This window comes from Volvox carteri (assembly GCF_000143455.1).
Source record: "Volvox carteri f. nagariensis unplaced genomic scaffold VOLCAscaffold_78, whole genome shotgun sequence".
NCBI lineage: Eukaryota > Viridiplantae > Chlorophyta > Chlorophyceae > Chlamydomonadales > Volvocaceae > Volvox > Volvox carteri.
This window is the reverse complement of record NW_003307621.1, coordinates 165,472-180,526: the sequence shown is the minus strand read 5'-3', so window position 1 is coordinate 180,526 and position 15,055 is coordinate 165,472. Positions and strand designations below refer to the sequence as shown.

Here is a 15,055-nt window from a genome sequence, read left to right as displayed (position 1 = left end):
AAACTATCGTTCTTTATTGTCAGTGTGTGTGTGTGCGAGGTGTTACCATCATTGCGTATATCTGTCTGCAGATAATGATATGACGAAATCACGTGGCGCGCGGTGAGAGCAATGGCTGAAGTAGTTGTTGACTCCATTTCCTTATTATGCGTGTGTGATTGTAAGTCATGGCCACGCGCATGCAAACTGTATCAACTTCAATTACTGCTCTCTTCTTTGCGTGGCCACAGAACTTGATACACGCTCCATATCCTCCTAAATTCACCTAGGATGAGCATATAAATACACCTGCTGTTGGGGACTAAAGTTGGATGAGCAGTGGACCGCGCAGGCGGCGCCGCTATCTGGTGCAGGCCCGCCTGTCTCTGTTCAGATGTGTAGAGTGTCACCGCGAAGTCTGCGGCAAGGCATCGGCGTCCAAGCACGCACCCGCCCGCACGCCCTGTCAGCGGCCAGACACGGCCGACCGCCAAGCAGGGATGCTGTTGAAGTTGGTAGAGGACTCGTCTGTCTGTCGGTCGGTCGGTCGGTGTGCTCGGACTGGTTATGAGCTGGCGCACGTGCGCATGTCTGTCCTTCTTCCCGGCGCTGTACCTTCTCCTCCTCCACGTCCTCTTCTACTATTAACATCATCGTAAGGGCCTTGAGGGATAGCGGGGCATGCAGGCCAGGACCACCTCTCGGCTGATGTTCCACTTCTCCAAGAAGCCCCGCCCTGCTGGCCCTATGGCTGACCAGGCGGGCCACCACAAGCCGGAGCCAAACTAGCTGACCGGCCTGGGAACGTAAAATGCGGGCACAGTGGACTGGGCTACGAAGTTACTGGAGGGTAGGGCTCAATTACTAGCTGCATCTTTCGATTGAAGGCGGCTGGTGAACAGTTGCCGATTGGTGCCGATTTATGCAAGCTAGGGGGCCGGCAGCTGTGGGGCTGTGGATAGCGAGGAGTGAGGAGAGGGAGTGTGTGGCTGTGTTGCGTGCTGTGTGCGTTACGATGGGTGAGGGAGCAAGCAAGGACCGCAGTGACCTTGTGTGCAGAGCCGCGTAGACGCGTCCCGCATCGCCTCTGCGTTTACCGCCATTGCTTTCAAACCGAGTTAGGTAGGTCAGAGTTGGTGCAGGTGCGGTTGCTAGGGATGTCTTAGGAGCAGAGGAACTGCTTAAATTTATCTTAGCTGCTGGCACCTGGTGTTGCTAATTTTCCAGGTTAAGGTCTTCTGGGCCGGATGCGGGAGAGTAAATGATTTCACCTCTCTACCAGCATTTCACTGGAAGTGAAGAACACCCTTTCGGTGCTTAGAAATGACCTTTTATCCTTCATGTCAGGGGTATTCTCTAGCTCAAGTTGATAGCATGCGCATGGCGCATATACTTACTTTAGTCCGTGGCCTTGTGAGAATTTATTGCTTTGCAGTTCAGGGATTGACCGTCGCAGGAGTGGGAGGCGAAATGCTTGCTGGTGGGTCTAATAGATAAAAAAACTCGGTCTTGTCCATCTACCGGCGGGATGTGTTGACTTTGCCTCATGACAGCGGATTGGATTTTCATAGTCATGTGCAGAGGGCACGATTGGGTTGGACATGCCGCTATTGGCGAGCACGGGTTAGCTTCTTGCCGCTGCCCGAATTCCGCGAGGTCTCGGCCGACCATACCATTGAGCGAGCTTATACTGATGCAAGAATCTCATAGTATGTATACTTCTTTTATGACTTTGCTCTGGCTGCGAATAGAAAAGGGCTATGCTGGCTGTAATAAAGATACGGTCGACGCCGCCCGGCTTTTCAAAGTGGGCAGTAAGGCACAATAGCTTCAGCCATCTACCGTCCGCCACTTTGCAACGGCATACCCGATACACACATTTGATGTGTGGTAAAGCTTAAATTTTTCATGATTCCTGATTTACCGCTATAGCAGATAAGTTATAAAAATTTAATATACGGAGGCAATAAATGGCATAAGAGAAATCAGATGGAGTTTTAGGATCAGTCCAAACTTTAGCACGGGTTGTAGCTCGCTTTGAAAAAGAAAACATCGAGCTTTTTCATCAAAAAGAAAGAATTGAAAATGTGGTCCTCATTCCTGCTCCTGCCTGAATGTCCAATCAAGCCAGGAACGGTGTGCACCCCAGCCCAATACGATAGAGCAAATTTCCCAGTAATCCCCTAAAGGAAATTGCATCACCGCATGATATTAACTGGGTCAGCAGATACGTACCTGGCGCTTGAATTACGCCGCCCACACAAGGTCGGTAAGACCAGCAAGCCAGTGCGGTTACCATGCTATCTACTACATAACCGTGATACCTAAGGGGGGAGTACTTTGCTCAACCTTCGCCATATATGAGATCCATCTGAATGCCGCATTTTTTGCCCGTTGGTCAAAGATGTTTGACCACCACCCGTACAATTACCTCATTTCCTCACAAGTCCATAACGAATATGAGGACATTCCTAGAGATATAGATACTTTATGTGGTTAATTTCCATAACCACCTTCTGGTGCAGAGGGATTAGAGTCACTCATAGTCACATTGTACCGTCGCGATGCTCAGGTGCTGAGACTACACGCCGCCGGGACTCTTGCAGCATCAAGAGTCCTGATGGCTTTCATGTTAGTATATACGTAGTATTGCACAAAGGCCACCCAGCGCCGATAGGCCGCAGACAAAACCAGCAACAGCGCTTTGGTAACTCCACTTTCCCTTAGTTGCACTGCCGATCATGATGAGGGCGAAGAGCAACCGTCCTCAATTTATGTTTCTAGGTCTCCCATTTACTAGCCTGAGCATGGTTCTCCTATTGATGGCCACATCTCGACAGAGCGAAGCCCAAGTGGTGGACAAAGGAAGGCCGCCACTGCCTTTACCACCCCCACCACCGCCGATGAGCCGCCTGCCTCCGCCCTACATCCGAGTGCTTAGGCCTCCACCGCCACCGCCACTATCGCCACCGTCCCCCAACCTCCCTCCACCCCCATCACCATCACCCCGAAACCCAGCTTCACCACCACCCTCGCCACCACCCCCGCCATCACCCACGCCACGCTCACCGCCATCACCCTCGCCACCACCACCGCCATCACCCCCGCCACGCTCACCGCCATCACCCCCGCCACGCTCACCGCCATCACCCCCGCCTCGCTCACCGCCATCACCCCCGCCACTCTCACCGCCATCACCCCCGCCACGCTCACCGCCACCACCACCACCATCACCTCCACCACCCTCGCCTCCACCACCACCGCCGCCGCCGCCATCTCCGCCACCACGCTCACCACCACCATCACCACCACGCTCGGCACCACCTCCCCCCTCACCACCACCCCCCTCACCCCCGCCACGCTCACCCCTGCCACGCTCACCCCCCTCACGGTCGCCACCACCCGCTTCACCGCCGCCTCGGGCACCTGTGGGGGATGCCGTTCCCCCCGCGCCCCCCAGCGCGCCGAAGTACCCGCCCTTCACCCCGTCACCGCCGCCCATCTTTCGACCTCCAGCTCCGCCTGCGGGAGACGTGCGGGTAGTCGGCAGGTTCGTTTTGTGATCTTATTGTCAATTCCCATAAACTGTACAGTCGTACACAAGATGCGGGTGTTTGTCTGTAAGGCCTGTGTGTGAGTGCGCGTGTGTGTGTATGGTAGTTTGTATCTGTAGAGAGGGGGGAAAAGGATATGGGGGAGGAGAGGAGCGCGTATCTGACCTGGTTCGGACTGCTCGTGTCACACTCGGCCTAGTTCCCGAGAAGATTGGGATTGAAGGTTAATGTACTGCGTGTGGTGGTGGTTTTTACGCGCGTACCTGCGTATGTATGTTGTTACAGGGTGGTTAACTTCGCCAGCGGCCCCCTTTCCCGAGGCAGTCCCTGCTCTCCCCTGCTAGAGGGGCACCCTAATCCGTCACCCCATCCGACTTCAGAATGTATTCGTTGGGTTGCTTTGTACGCGCGTACCTGCGTATGTATGTATGTCGTTCTTCGCCCAACCTCCACATTAAATCCCATTCACTCACCTGTAGTCTGATAAGCGTGTGAACTTGTGCCGTACTACAAAACATACGCACGCACGCGTACCCACACGCCCCCGAAGGTTCTCCCCACGTCCCCCATCAACCCCCTCCTTTTCTTCCCCCGCGCGCACTCGGGCCGTTTCCCGCGCAAAACCAACTACAACAGGTACGACCAGATCGGCATCGGCATGATCGTTGCCGTACATTTGGTTCAAATTCCCGGCACGGACCGGTATCTCTTTATGGAACGTCCTTCCGGCTACCACCCGGACAATACCAACACCATTGCGGGTTTTTTCGACTTGAATATCCGCAATTTCACACACGTAAATTCAACTGATGGGTTGTTTTGCTGCGGCCACACGCTGCTCGACACGGGGGATGTTGTGATTGTGGGCGGACATCAGGTGCGGCTGGGGGCTGGGGGGGCTCAGGGGGGGCTCGGGGGGCTGAGAGAGAGAGTGTGTGTAGGTATATAGGTACGATTAGGTAGTGGCGATGGGTTTGTATGTTTGTATGTATGTTGTTACAGGGTGGTTAACTTCGCCAGCGGCCCCCTTTCCCGGGGCAGTCCCTGCTCTCCCCTGCTAGAGGGGCACCCTAATCCGTCACCCCATCCGACTTCAGAATGTATTCGTTGGGTTCGGCAACTCACCACCAGCATCCAACCAAATCTAGCGGATCAACGGCGCATCAACTTAGTTCCTGGTCAGCTCGCAAGTTGATATTATCACGTCCTACACCGTCCATATGATGGGGGGCCACCTCCCATTTCATCACTCCTCAAACACCCGAGGAGCCGGCAGGCGGATTTGAACCCGGGTCGACTGGGTCGACTGGGAGCAGAAGTCAGGCCTTAACCTCTGCCAGCCGCCGTTTGTATGTATAGATGTATGTATGTATGACTGGGCCTCGGGCTGTGGACATGTGTGTGAGTTGGGGGAGGAGGGGAGGAGGGGGTAAATGTATTCCGCAATCTGCTTCCCGAGCCCTTTGTGGTGCCTTGTACGACACCCACCAACCAATCAAGTAGCGCCCCCCGCTCCCATTTCCCCCACCCTTCTCTCCCTCCTACCACCAACTCGCAGGCCAATGCGGGCTATCTGGACGGAATGAAATCCATTCGCACATTCAACCGCTCGTGCGCTGACCGGAATCTGCGCAAGATTCGGGAGATGAGCTGGCGCCGATGGTGGGTGGCAGTTATGGAGGTTACGGAGGTTTCACGCCCTTATCATTCCTGTTCTGTAGCATGCACCCATCCATCCATCCATCCATCCATCCACCATTTTCGCAATTAGGACGTCATGTAATGGATGCCTGTCAGCCTGATTCATGTGGGCTACTCACCTAACCCCCCCACCATGCGCTTCTCGTGTCCATCCCATGGTGCAGGTACCCCACCCCCACACTCCTTCCGGACGGCAGGGTGCTCATCATGGGCGGAACGCAGGGTGTGGGGGCCGGTACGGCAAACAACCCGTTTTGGGAAATGTACGACCCGGCTACAAGCAATGTGACGCCGTACGCCATGCGTCCTCTGTACTTGGACCAGGCTACGCAGGTACAAGAGTCATAGCGTCGTACATTGCCGTATTTCTGAGCGTTTGTGGTTTTGAAATTTGATGAAAATACAGTGATGTGTGAGTATGGCCATAACACTATCGACGGACAAGTCCTATGCCTGAACAATGTGGTTTCTGTCCAGGACGGATCTGAGTGTTTACGACGTGTGTATTTTCCTTCCCTCCCTCCTTTTTCGCCTCCCTCCCTCCCTTCCTCCCCGCAACTTCCGGCTCGGTCGACTGTGTCACTCCCACCTCCCAGATGTCCTTCCCGGTGGCCCCGGATGTGCGCGCGCGTGTGTGTTTTTGGATCCATTACCCCTCTCCTCACCCCTCGTTCCTTTCTCTTGTGCAGGCGCCCCCCGCACCAATCTTTGCTCACCCACATTGCTCCCCTCATTCTCCCCTAATAGTCAAGGCCCTGTGCGCAGTGGTCTGCTGCACATCGTTACTCGGGCGACAGTGTCTGCCTTTCCTCCCCTTCGTCCTGCATTTCCCCTTCACCAGCCGCTAGAATGTGTGCCTCACCTCCTGTAGCAGCTGACCGCTGAAAAGGTCTCTCGAGTTGCTGGTGGTCGCGCTCTGCGCGTGTTTATAGCGCCGTACTGTGGATTGGCTGCTAAACCTCCCCCTTTGAAGCCTCGTTTTACCACCAGCCTGTGCCTACTTTCGCCTGCCCTCGGGCAGTGGGGTGCTCAAGCCCACGTCACGTCATGGTTCCCTTCATGCGCCTAGCCTTCTGGTTTTTCAGGCGCAGAGACAGTCCAGTCGGTTCAGTTACTTCTGTAGTTTTTGTGCGATATTCGCTCATTAATTCGCCAAACCCGAAATACCACTCGAACGTGATCGGTGGGGGTTGAACCGAGAACTTTAGGATTGTGAATATTCACGAGGTTCCCGATACCAAATGTAGCAGCTGACCGCTGAAAAGGTCTCTCGAGTTACTGGTGGTCACGCTCTGCGCGTATTTATAGCGCGGTACTGTGTACCGGCTGCTACACCTCCCCCTACCTTTTTGCTCTCCCTTCCTTTGCCTTCTCCTCCTCCTCCTCCTCCCGCCTTTGCAGATCTACTACCCCTTCAATTATGTGCTTCCCGAGGGTTTCCTATTTTCGTTTTGCGGCCGCTCCGGCTGGATTATGGATTGGCGGAGTAACAACTGGCGTCAGGAAGTGCCCAAGCTGAGAGGGTACGGCAATTTGCAATTCCCATTCACGGGGACTTCCGCGATGCTGGGGCTGTATCCCGAGAATAACTACCAGGTTCGTTGACGGTTACGGTTGGCGGTTGAGGCGTTGGGGTTGAGAGGAAAATCTACAAAATGTCGGCAGTACACGCTGCTGTTTTGACACATGTGGTTGTAGGAGGGGGAGGGGTGAAGAGAAAGAGTACCGTGTCTTACGTTGGGGGGTAGCGGGTTGGGTGCGGGGAGAGGCGAGTATGGACGCCGTGAAAGTACCGGAGGGAGGATCGCAATAGTTACACAGCCCACGCTTTTGACGCTTAATGGGCCTATCAGTATCTTATATATATACGAAGGAAAAATTCTCTGTGTTCTGTTTATGAGCTGTCTCTGTGATGAGAGTTTCGTTTTATTTTGATTATTGTGCGGCAACGGGTGGCAACGGCCTCCAACGACCTCCACTTGTGTGGCTCTGCTCGTGCGTCCCCATAACGGGCACGACGGTCCATAACTGTCGCATCTTCGTGCGTCTGTATGCACCTTTCAACCCCTCACCCCGTCCCACTCCCATTCCCGCCTCTACATACATACATACATACATATATACATGCTCGGGGGTACCTTCAGGTGGAAATTATGTTGTTCGGCGGTGCGAACGAGAGAGCCGTCAGTAATTTGAGCATGCTTGCCAATCGGGGAGCCAACCGCTTGGCGTTGACGTTCAACAAAGCGACAGGCAACTACACGTTTAATGGCTGGGTGAATGAGAGCATGACGATTGGCCGTGTGATGCCGGACTCCGTATTGCTGCCGAACGGCAGGGTCATTATTCTGAACGGCGCATGGGTGAGCCTGGGTGGTTGGGTTGGGTATTGAGCGGCCCCGTGATGCCATGTTGCGGGATTAGTCAGATTAGTCGGTGACGAATTAATTATTCACATGGCACACAGGTCAACATGGGCTCCGCACGTTGTGCTATTTATCTTTTAATTTGTATTTAATATATTATATATATAATATATATATATTTATATATATTATATTATATATATTATATTATATATATATTATATTATATTATATATATATTTGTTTTATGTATAGAAATATTTTGTATCTATTTTTATAGATATACTATGTGAATATTTTGGTTAATTTAGTCATTTATTATAAACCAATAATAGCTTTCCGACCAATAATAGATTGGTCGGTTGGAATAACCTGCGATTTGCAGTTGATTTAGCAGTGCTTCTTGATGTTCTTGTGTTCTTATAGTCCTACCTGCTGTTTTATAAAAGTAATTTAATATTTTATGGACTTCGACCTGGTGCCTGATAGTACTGGAGAACTTGGGGGGGAAGAGAAGTTTCTGTTGCAATGACGCGTCTCTCTCCCCACGCCATCCGCGCCTCACCGCACGAAAAGGCGTTTGCAGATCTTTCCCGAGGGTTATCTCGGTATCTCATCCATCGGGCTATCGGGCCCTGCCTTTCCCCGCACGGCCTTCAGACCGGTCCCCGCACGTTCTTGACCCGCACGTGCACACAGACGTCAAGGCCTTTGTCCTTTCCACCCTCCCTCCGCACTTGCACAGACCGGATTGGCGGGCGATTCCGCTAGCGGTGGTGATAGTCGCGCCAACTACCCCCTTCTCTTCGCGGAGGAGTACAACCCGAATGCGCCGCTGGGCAGCCGCTTCCGGAGGATGGCTACAACTCTGATTGCCCGAATGTACCACTCAACCGCCGGATTAACCACCAATGGTACCGTTATCGTGGCCGGCTGCGACCGCTGCTACAGATACGATGTGCAATCGGGTTACGATTTCCAACCATCGGCCACGAAGGTACGGCATAGAGGGGTAGTGTCATGGTTTATGACGGAGGGGTCATTGGGCTCATTGGCTCATGACTCATGCATTTTCCAAATGTTGCTTTTATAGGAGATGGCAACCGTACGATGGCAACATGGACTACTGGGGGGTCCTGGTCATCTCTCTCTCCCCTTCCCTCTGTCCCCCTCCTCTCCCCCTCCTCTCTCCCTCCTTCCCTCTATTATATGCCTTCCCCTTCTTGCTCTGTAGCCGCCGCCGCCTCTCTCCTCTCTCTCTCCTTCCCTCTGCCCGCTTCTCTCTCCCCTTTATCTCTCCCCCCAGGAAAAGAAAGGAAAGGAAAAAGATTAATACGCTGCTGTAACGGCCCATTTTCTTATCTGGCCGCCGGTTGATGATCCCCCTGGCATGCCTGACAACAAACATGACCTACCGTATCTATTGACCCTGCCCCTTCTTCCTTCACAATATCGTCATTTCTTAAGAGTGAATTTTTGAAAGAGCTTCATGTGGTCCCCCTTGCCAACTTCCCCCACTGCAGGCCGACTACCGCGTCGAGATCTACTCACCGCCGTACTTCTTCATGGACGAACTAAAGCCCCTGATCGTCAACACCTCCAGCACCAGCATGGCGTACCAGGGTCTCTTCACCATCACTTACACCTTCCCGGCGGGCTGGGGAAACAACGCGCTCACGCGTGTCGTACTCGTGGCGCCCAGCAGTACGACACACTCGTACAACACGCACCAACGGCTGCTGGGTTTGGAAATTGTGAGCAATTCAGTTGGAGATGTCAACGGTGTCGCCATCGTCCGCGGCCCACCCAACATCAACATCGCGCCGCCGGGCATGTACATGCTCTTCCTGCTCAACGGCGACGTGTACTCCAGGGCTGTGTGGGTGACACTCATACGACCGCGACCGGGGGAGCCAGGCTACATGACCTAATCAGGCTACATGACCTAATCAGGCTACATGACCTGTAGTAGAATAGTAAATTCTACGTTGGACCTGTTCAGGGCGACATTTCCAGTCAGCGGTTAGTTAGTTAGTTAGCGCTAATAGCATCATTAATTGCTCCGCTACCGGTACTGGTGCTGGTGGACAACGTTGAGCATTCTTGCACCGACTGCACTGTTAGACATACATACCTGATGGACTTCAAGGAGGGGAGGAGGAGGAGGAGGAGAGGTCCGACAGGAGACAGCCGAAATCCTTCCCAAGATGATTCGACTGTGGCACGTTGGTACAGTTGGTACAGTTGTGAGCAATTTTAGGCTTTGTTGTAAGGCCGTGATACATAGTGGCGGCTAACCAAGGCAATATCGATGCAGCGCGCAACGATGCAGCGCAGGGTAGCGGACAGAATTGCCGCTCCCGTCAGCAGGATGCAGCCTACTACCACATTCTCTTTGGAACACGGTCATATCTTGTGTTATTTCCTCTCTCTCTCTACCATACCGCAATTCCTTCTTCTTGCATTCCTTAAGGTGGATCGTGAACACCATTTTCTTCCCCCTTGCTTTTTCCTGCGCTGTTCACATGGCTACACAATTGTGCAAAAACCCTTTACATGTAGGAGTGTATTACCTTGCGAGCTGCGTCATGGTGGCGATGCAAGCGGTCGTGTGAGACGGTGTCGAGTGTCTGCAGTAGGTGGTCTGTTAAGGTGATGATGTCTTTTCGTTCCTGAGGTGTTGGGGGGTTGCAGGGTGCTCTTCACGCAGGACCGTTTGATTGTGACGTTGCGTCGTTTTGTGTCGTTGCGAAAAAGATAGAGGATTACGTAGCTGCTTGGGGGTCGTGGTTTTTTCCTGCTCTGCCGGCCCATTCATCTCTCCACTACCCCCGCTGCCTCCATACACACATACATACACACTCTCTCTCTATCACCCGTGCGGGGGCTTCTATTTTGGTTGGATACCATTTCTCGCCTCACCGTCACACACACCCACCGGGTGCAACTAGAGAGAGAGAGGAAAGCACTGTGCGGCGCCGCCACCACCGGCAAGCCCGGCACGGTACGGCACGGGTGTCACACGTGACTCTTTAGTACGGCAACTATAATTCACATGGCCCCGCAGTACAGTTGATGCTTTGGTTTGGGGGGCTTACGGCTGGAATTGCCGTTGTGCAGTTTGTTTGTGGTGGTAGCTGTGACTGCGGAGTAACTTATCGATGATGGTAGTGGAGATGTCTGCTGCTGCTGCTGCTGCTACTGCTACTGCTGATGGCGATGGTGATTGATAATGATTTGTGTGTACCGTGGTGAGTTGCCTGTGAGCTTGTGACGAGGATTTTGGGGTCCCGCTGGTTGATATATTGTTTAAAGTGCCTGGAGGAATTATAAATCCGCAAACCTCCAGGTATTCTCCTCGCAGGGTTGCTTGCTGCATAAGTTGCTGGAGATGGTGCATATGTATGTATGTATGTACGTATGTATGTGTGTATGTATATATGTATGTGTGTGTGCGTTTCGCAGGTGTGATCGTTGCGGGTTGGAAATGGAAATGTTCTGGTGATGATGTGGGAATTGCAAACTCGTTGTGTTGTATTGCGCACGACACAATGGGAATGGCCGGGGAAGGGGTAGGTGAAGGGAGGAAAAGGTGGTGGGTAGAATGGAAAGGGGTGGCGGATTATTAGCGAGCAGATGTGGGCTGGTCCGTAGCATATGCGGGCTAGCTAACCTCCCCATTTCGGCTGGTAGCTGCAGCTGCTGCTGCTGCTGCTGCTGCTAATAGCTGGCAGGTTGATGCGTGGCAGGCAGTGCGCAGGCTCTTGTGCCTTTGCAAAATTGACCATGATTCAGATCTCCAAATACGATACGAGATGTTCATGTTCCGGACGGGAGGGGTTGCCCAGTTCCCGGGGAACCAGAGCAATTAGGGCTTTAGAGCCGTTTTTAAGTCCGCGTTGGGATTGGAGGAAAAGGTCCGACCGAACCAGGTCCGACCGATACGTTGCTTGTTGACAAGAGCTCATCAGCTCCGCCCCCACCACCCCGGCAGCTGTCGTCGTGCTCCACGTGCAGGAAGGATTGCTGCATGTCCTGTCCAGGATGACGGGGTTGAGGGCCGGTGGTCCCCAGCTAGATGCGGAAGGGGGCCGGCACGCGGGAGTAGCTAGCCTAGCTGTCCCTCGGTCCCTCGGTGGGGCTTAGGCCTGTGTGTGCGCCGTGTGTGTATGCCCCGTGTGCTTCAAGAGCGCTTGCTTTGTCTCAAGACCTACAGACGATACGATGATGTAGAGCGCATTAGGCTGGGCGGCCTCAGGTCATTGATTTTGCGTATTGCAGAGGACCTGCAACGATTTTTAGGCGAAGGCGGTGGGGGGGTGTTTACGGAAGACTTGGGGGTTTATAAAAAGAACTTGGATGATTTATATACCTTGTTGGTGAGCGGCCCCGCGCCGGACACAGATTTTATTGACTGAGGAGGTACATGAGTGGTGAGAACGGGAAATGAGTGAAGTAGATTCAGAACTTAAGGGTGGTGTGTTCTCTTTCTGTTTAAACAGTATTATTAGCCAACAACCACAATAGCAAAAAGGAGTCCACTGCTTTGTCCACTGCGGTTGCTTCTGTTGGCAGTTGGTGGAAAATATGTTCGTTCTTGCGGTTGTTTCTGTTGGCTGTTGGCGGCTTTTCAAGGCTGTGTAGAATTATAATGTAGTTAAGAAGTTGAGGTTGAGGTTGCTGCTGGTGAGTAGGTGCTGCACGGAATTTGAGGTTGGGGTTGATTAGATGATGATGCTTTCAATGGTTGATGCATTGTCACGGAGGGGCGCTGCATACGGCTACAGAAAAGGTCATATCATATTCAGTCCGGTTGTAATTCAGGGTTGTGCTTGACAGTTTTCAATTGGTTTAGAAAAGAGGAAATCCGAAAAGGTAAAACAAGACTTTTTTTTCGTGGATATATGTACACCGCGTGTGCAAAACATTAGTTCTCTTTTTAGTCCCTGAGGTTAACGGAGGCTGTGTGCTGGATTGACAGCGGCTGGTGAACAGTTGCCGATTGGTGCCGATTTATGCAAGCTAGGGGGGCGGCAGCTGTGGGGCTGTGGATAGCTAGGAGTGAGGAGAGGGAGTGTGTGGGTGCGTTGCGTGCTGTGTGCGCTACGATCGCCACTGCGTTTACCGCCATTGCTTTCAAACCGAGTTAGGTAGGTCAGAGCTGGTGCAGGTGCGGGTGCTAGGGATGTCTTAGGAGCAGAGGAACTGCTTAAACTTATCTTAGCTGCTGGCACCTGGTGTTGCTAATTTTCCAGGTTAAGGTCTTCTGGGCCGGATGCGAGAGAGTAAATGATTTCACCTCTCTACCAGCATTTCACTGGAAGTGAAGAACACCCTTTCGGTGCTTAGAAATGACCTTTTATCCTTCATGTCAGGGGTATTCTCTAGCTCAAGTTGATAGCATGCGCATGGCGCATATACTTTTCTGAATTCCGCGAGGTCTCGGCCGACCATACCATTAAGCGAGCTTATACTGATGCAAGAATCTCGTAGTATGTATACTTCTTTTATGACTTTGCTCTGGCTGCGAGTAGGAGAAGGGCTATGCTGGCTGTAATAAAGATACGGTTGACGCCGCCCGGCTTTTCAAAGTGGGCAGTAAGGCACAACAGCTTCAGCCATCTACCGTCCGCCACTTTGCAACGGCATTGTGGTCCTCATTCCGGCTCCTGCCTGAATATCCAATCAAGCCAGGAACCGTGTGTGCACCCCAGCCCAATACGATAGAACAAATTTCCCAGTAATCCCCTAAAGGCAATTGCATCACCGCATGATATTAACTGGGTCAGCAGATACGTACCTGGCGCTTGAATTACGCCGCCCACACAAGGTCGGTAAGACCAGCAAGCCAGTGCGGTTACCATGCTATCTACTACATAACCGTGATACCTAAGGGGGGAGTACTTTGCTCAACCTTCGCCATATATGAGATCCATCAGAATGCCGCATTTTTTGCCCGTTGGTCAAAGATTTTTGGACCTGGTTCCACCACCCGTACAATTACCTCATTTCCTCACAAGTCCATAACGAATATGAGGACATTCCTAGAGATATTGGTACTTTATGTGGTTAATTTCCATAACCACTTTCTGGTGCAGAGGGATTAGAGTCACTCATAGTCACATTGTACCGTCGCGATGCTCAGGTGCTGAGACTACACGCCGCCGGGACTCTTGCAGCATCGAGAGTCCCGATGGCTTTCATGTTAGTATATACGTAGTATTGCACAAAGGCCACCCAGCGCCGATAGGCCGCAGACAAAAACCAGCAACAGCGCTTTGGTAACTCCACTTTCCCTTAGTTGCACTGCCGATCATGATGAGGGCGAAGAGCAACCGTCCTCAATTTATGTTTCTAGGTCTCCCATTTGCTAGCCTGAGCATGGTTCTCCTATTGATGGCCACATCGCGACAGAGCGAAGCCCAAGTGGTGGGCAAACGGAGGCCGCCACCGCCTTTACCACCCCCACCACCCCCGATGAGCCGCCTGCCTCCGCCCCACATCCGAGTGTTTAGGTCTCCACCGCCACCGCCACAATCGCCACCGCCCCCCAACCTCCCTCCACCCCTATCACCATCACCCCGAAACCCAGCTCCACCACCACCCTCGCCACCACCACCACCCTCACCCCCGCCACGCTCACCGCCATCACCCCCGCCACGGCCACCACCACCACCATCACCTCCACCACCCTCGCCTCCACCACCACCGCCGCCGCCGCCTTCTCCGCCACCACGCTCACCGCCACCACCACCACCACGCTCGGCACCACCTCCCCCCTCACCACCACCACCCTCACCCCTGCCACGCTCACCCCCCTCACGGTCGCCACCACCCGCTTCACCGCCGCCTCGGGCACCTGTGGGGGATGCCGTCCCCCCCGCGCCCCCCCACGCGCCGGAGTACCCGCCCATCACCCCGTCACCGCCGCCCATCTTTCGACCTCCAGCTCCGCCCGCCGGCGACGTGCGGGTAGTCGGCAGGTTCGTTTTGTGATCTTATTGTCATTTCCCATAAATTGTACAGTCGTACACAGATGCGGGTGTTTGTCTGTAAGGCCTGTGTGTGAGTGCACGTGTGTGTGTATGGTAGTTTGTATCTGTAGGGAGGGGGGAAAAGGATAGAGGGGAGAGGAGCGGAGCGCGTATCTGACCTGATTCGGACTGCTCGTGTCACACTCGGCCTAGTTCCCGAGAAAAAAATGATTTAAGGTTAATGTGCTGCGTGTGGTGGTGGTTTTTACGCGCGTACCTGCGTATGTATGTATGTATGTATGTATGTATGTCGTTCTTCGCCCAACCTCCATATTAAATCCCATTCACTAACCTGTAGTCTGGTAAGCGTGTGAACTTGTGCCGTACTACAAAACATACACACGCACGCACGCGTACCCACATGCCCCCGAAAGTTCTCCCCACTTCGCCCATCAACCCCCTCCTTTTGTACCCCCGCTCG

At 53.2% G+C, this 15,055-nt stretch overlaps 4 protein-coding genes across 4 annotated transcripts; 2 read left to right on the top strand and 2 right to left on the bottom strand.

Annotated features, from left to right (window-relative positions):
* Positions 1-385: 385 nt before the first annotated feature.
* Positions 386-4,209, bottom strand: VOLCADRAFT_98849 (uncharacterized protein; the record flags this gene model as incomplete). The annotated part of the gene is made up of 6 exons (XM_002957690.1): positions 386-442; positions 595-777; positions 824-931; positions 3,049-3,405; positions 3,472-3,646; positions 4,007-4,209. 6 exons carry the CDS (start codon positions 4,207-4,209, stop codon positions 386-388), a joined length of 1,083 nt encoding a protein of 360 aa, XP_002957736.1.
* A 695-nt stretch (positions 4,210-4,904) lies between these two features.
* On the top strand, positions 4,905-9,531 carry VOLCADRAFT_98848 (uncharacterized protein; the record flags this gene model as incomplete). The annotated part of the gene is made up of 7 exons (XM_002957712.1): positions 4,905-4,934; positions 5,092-5,195; positions 5,399-5,567; positions 6,636-6,830; positions 7,379-7,597; positions 8,346-8,597; positions 9,124-9,531. 7 exons carry the CDS (start codon positions 4,905-4,907, stop codon positions 9,529-9,531), a joined length of 1,377 nt encoding a protein of 458 aa, XP_002957758.1.
* A 1,301-nt stretch (positions 9,532-10,832) lies between these two features.
* On the top strand, positions 10,833-13,042 carry VOLCADRAFT_107793 (uncharacterized protein; the record flags this gene model as incomplete). The annotated part of the gene is made up of 5 exons (XM_002957711.1): positions 10,833-10,851; positions 11,066-11,172; positions 11,618-11,735; positions 11,789-11,979; positions 12,176-13,042. 5 exons carry the CDS (start codon positions 10,833-10,835, stop codon positions 12,242-12,244), a joined length of 504 nt encoding a protein of 167 aa, XP_002957757.1. The 3' UTR covers positions 12,245-13,042.
* A 1,069-nt stretch (positions 13,043-14,111) lies between these two features.
* On the bottom strand, positions 14,112-14,906 carry VOLCADRAFT_98846 (uncharacterized protein; the record flags this gene model as incomplete). The annotated part of the gene is made up of 3 exons (XM_002957689.1): positions 14,112-14,459; positions 14,526-14,659; positions 14,852-14,906. 3 exons carry the CDS (start codon positions 14,904-14,906, stop codon positions 14,112-14,114), a joined length of 537 nt encoding a protein of 178 aa, XP_002957735.1.
* Between the last annotated feature and the right edge of the window lie 149 nt (positions 14,907-15,055).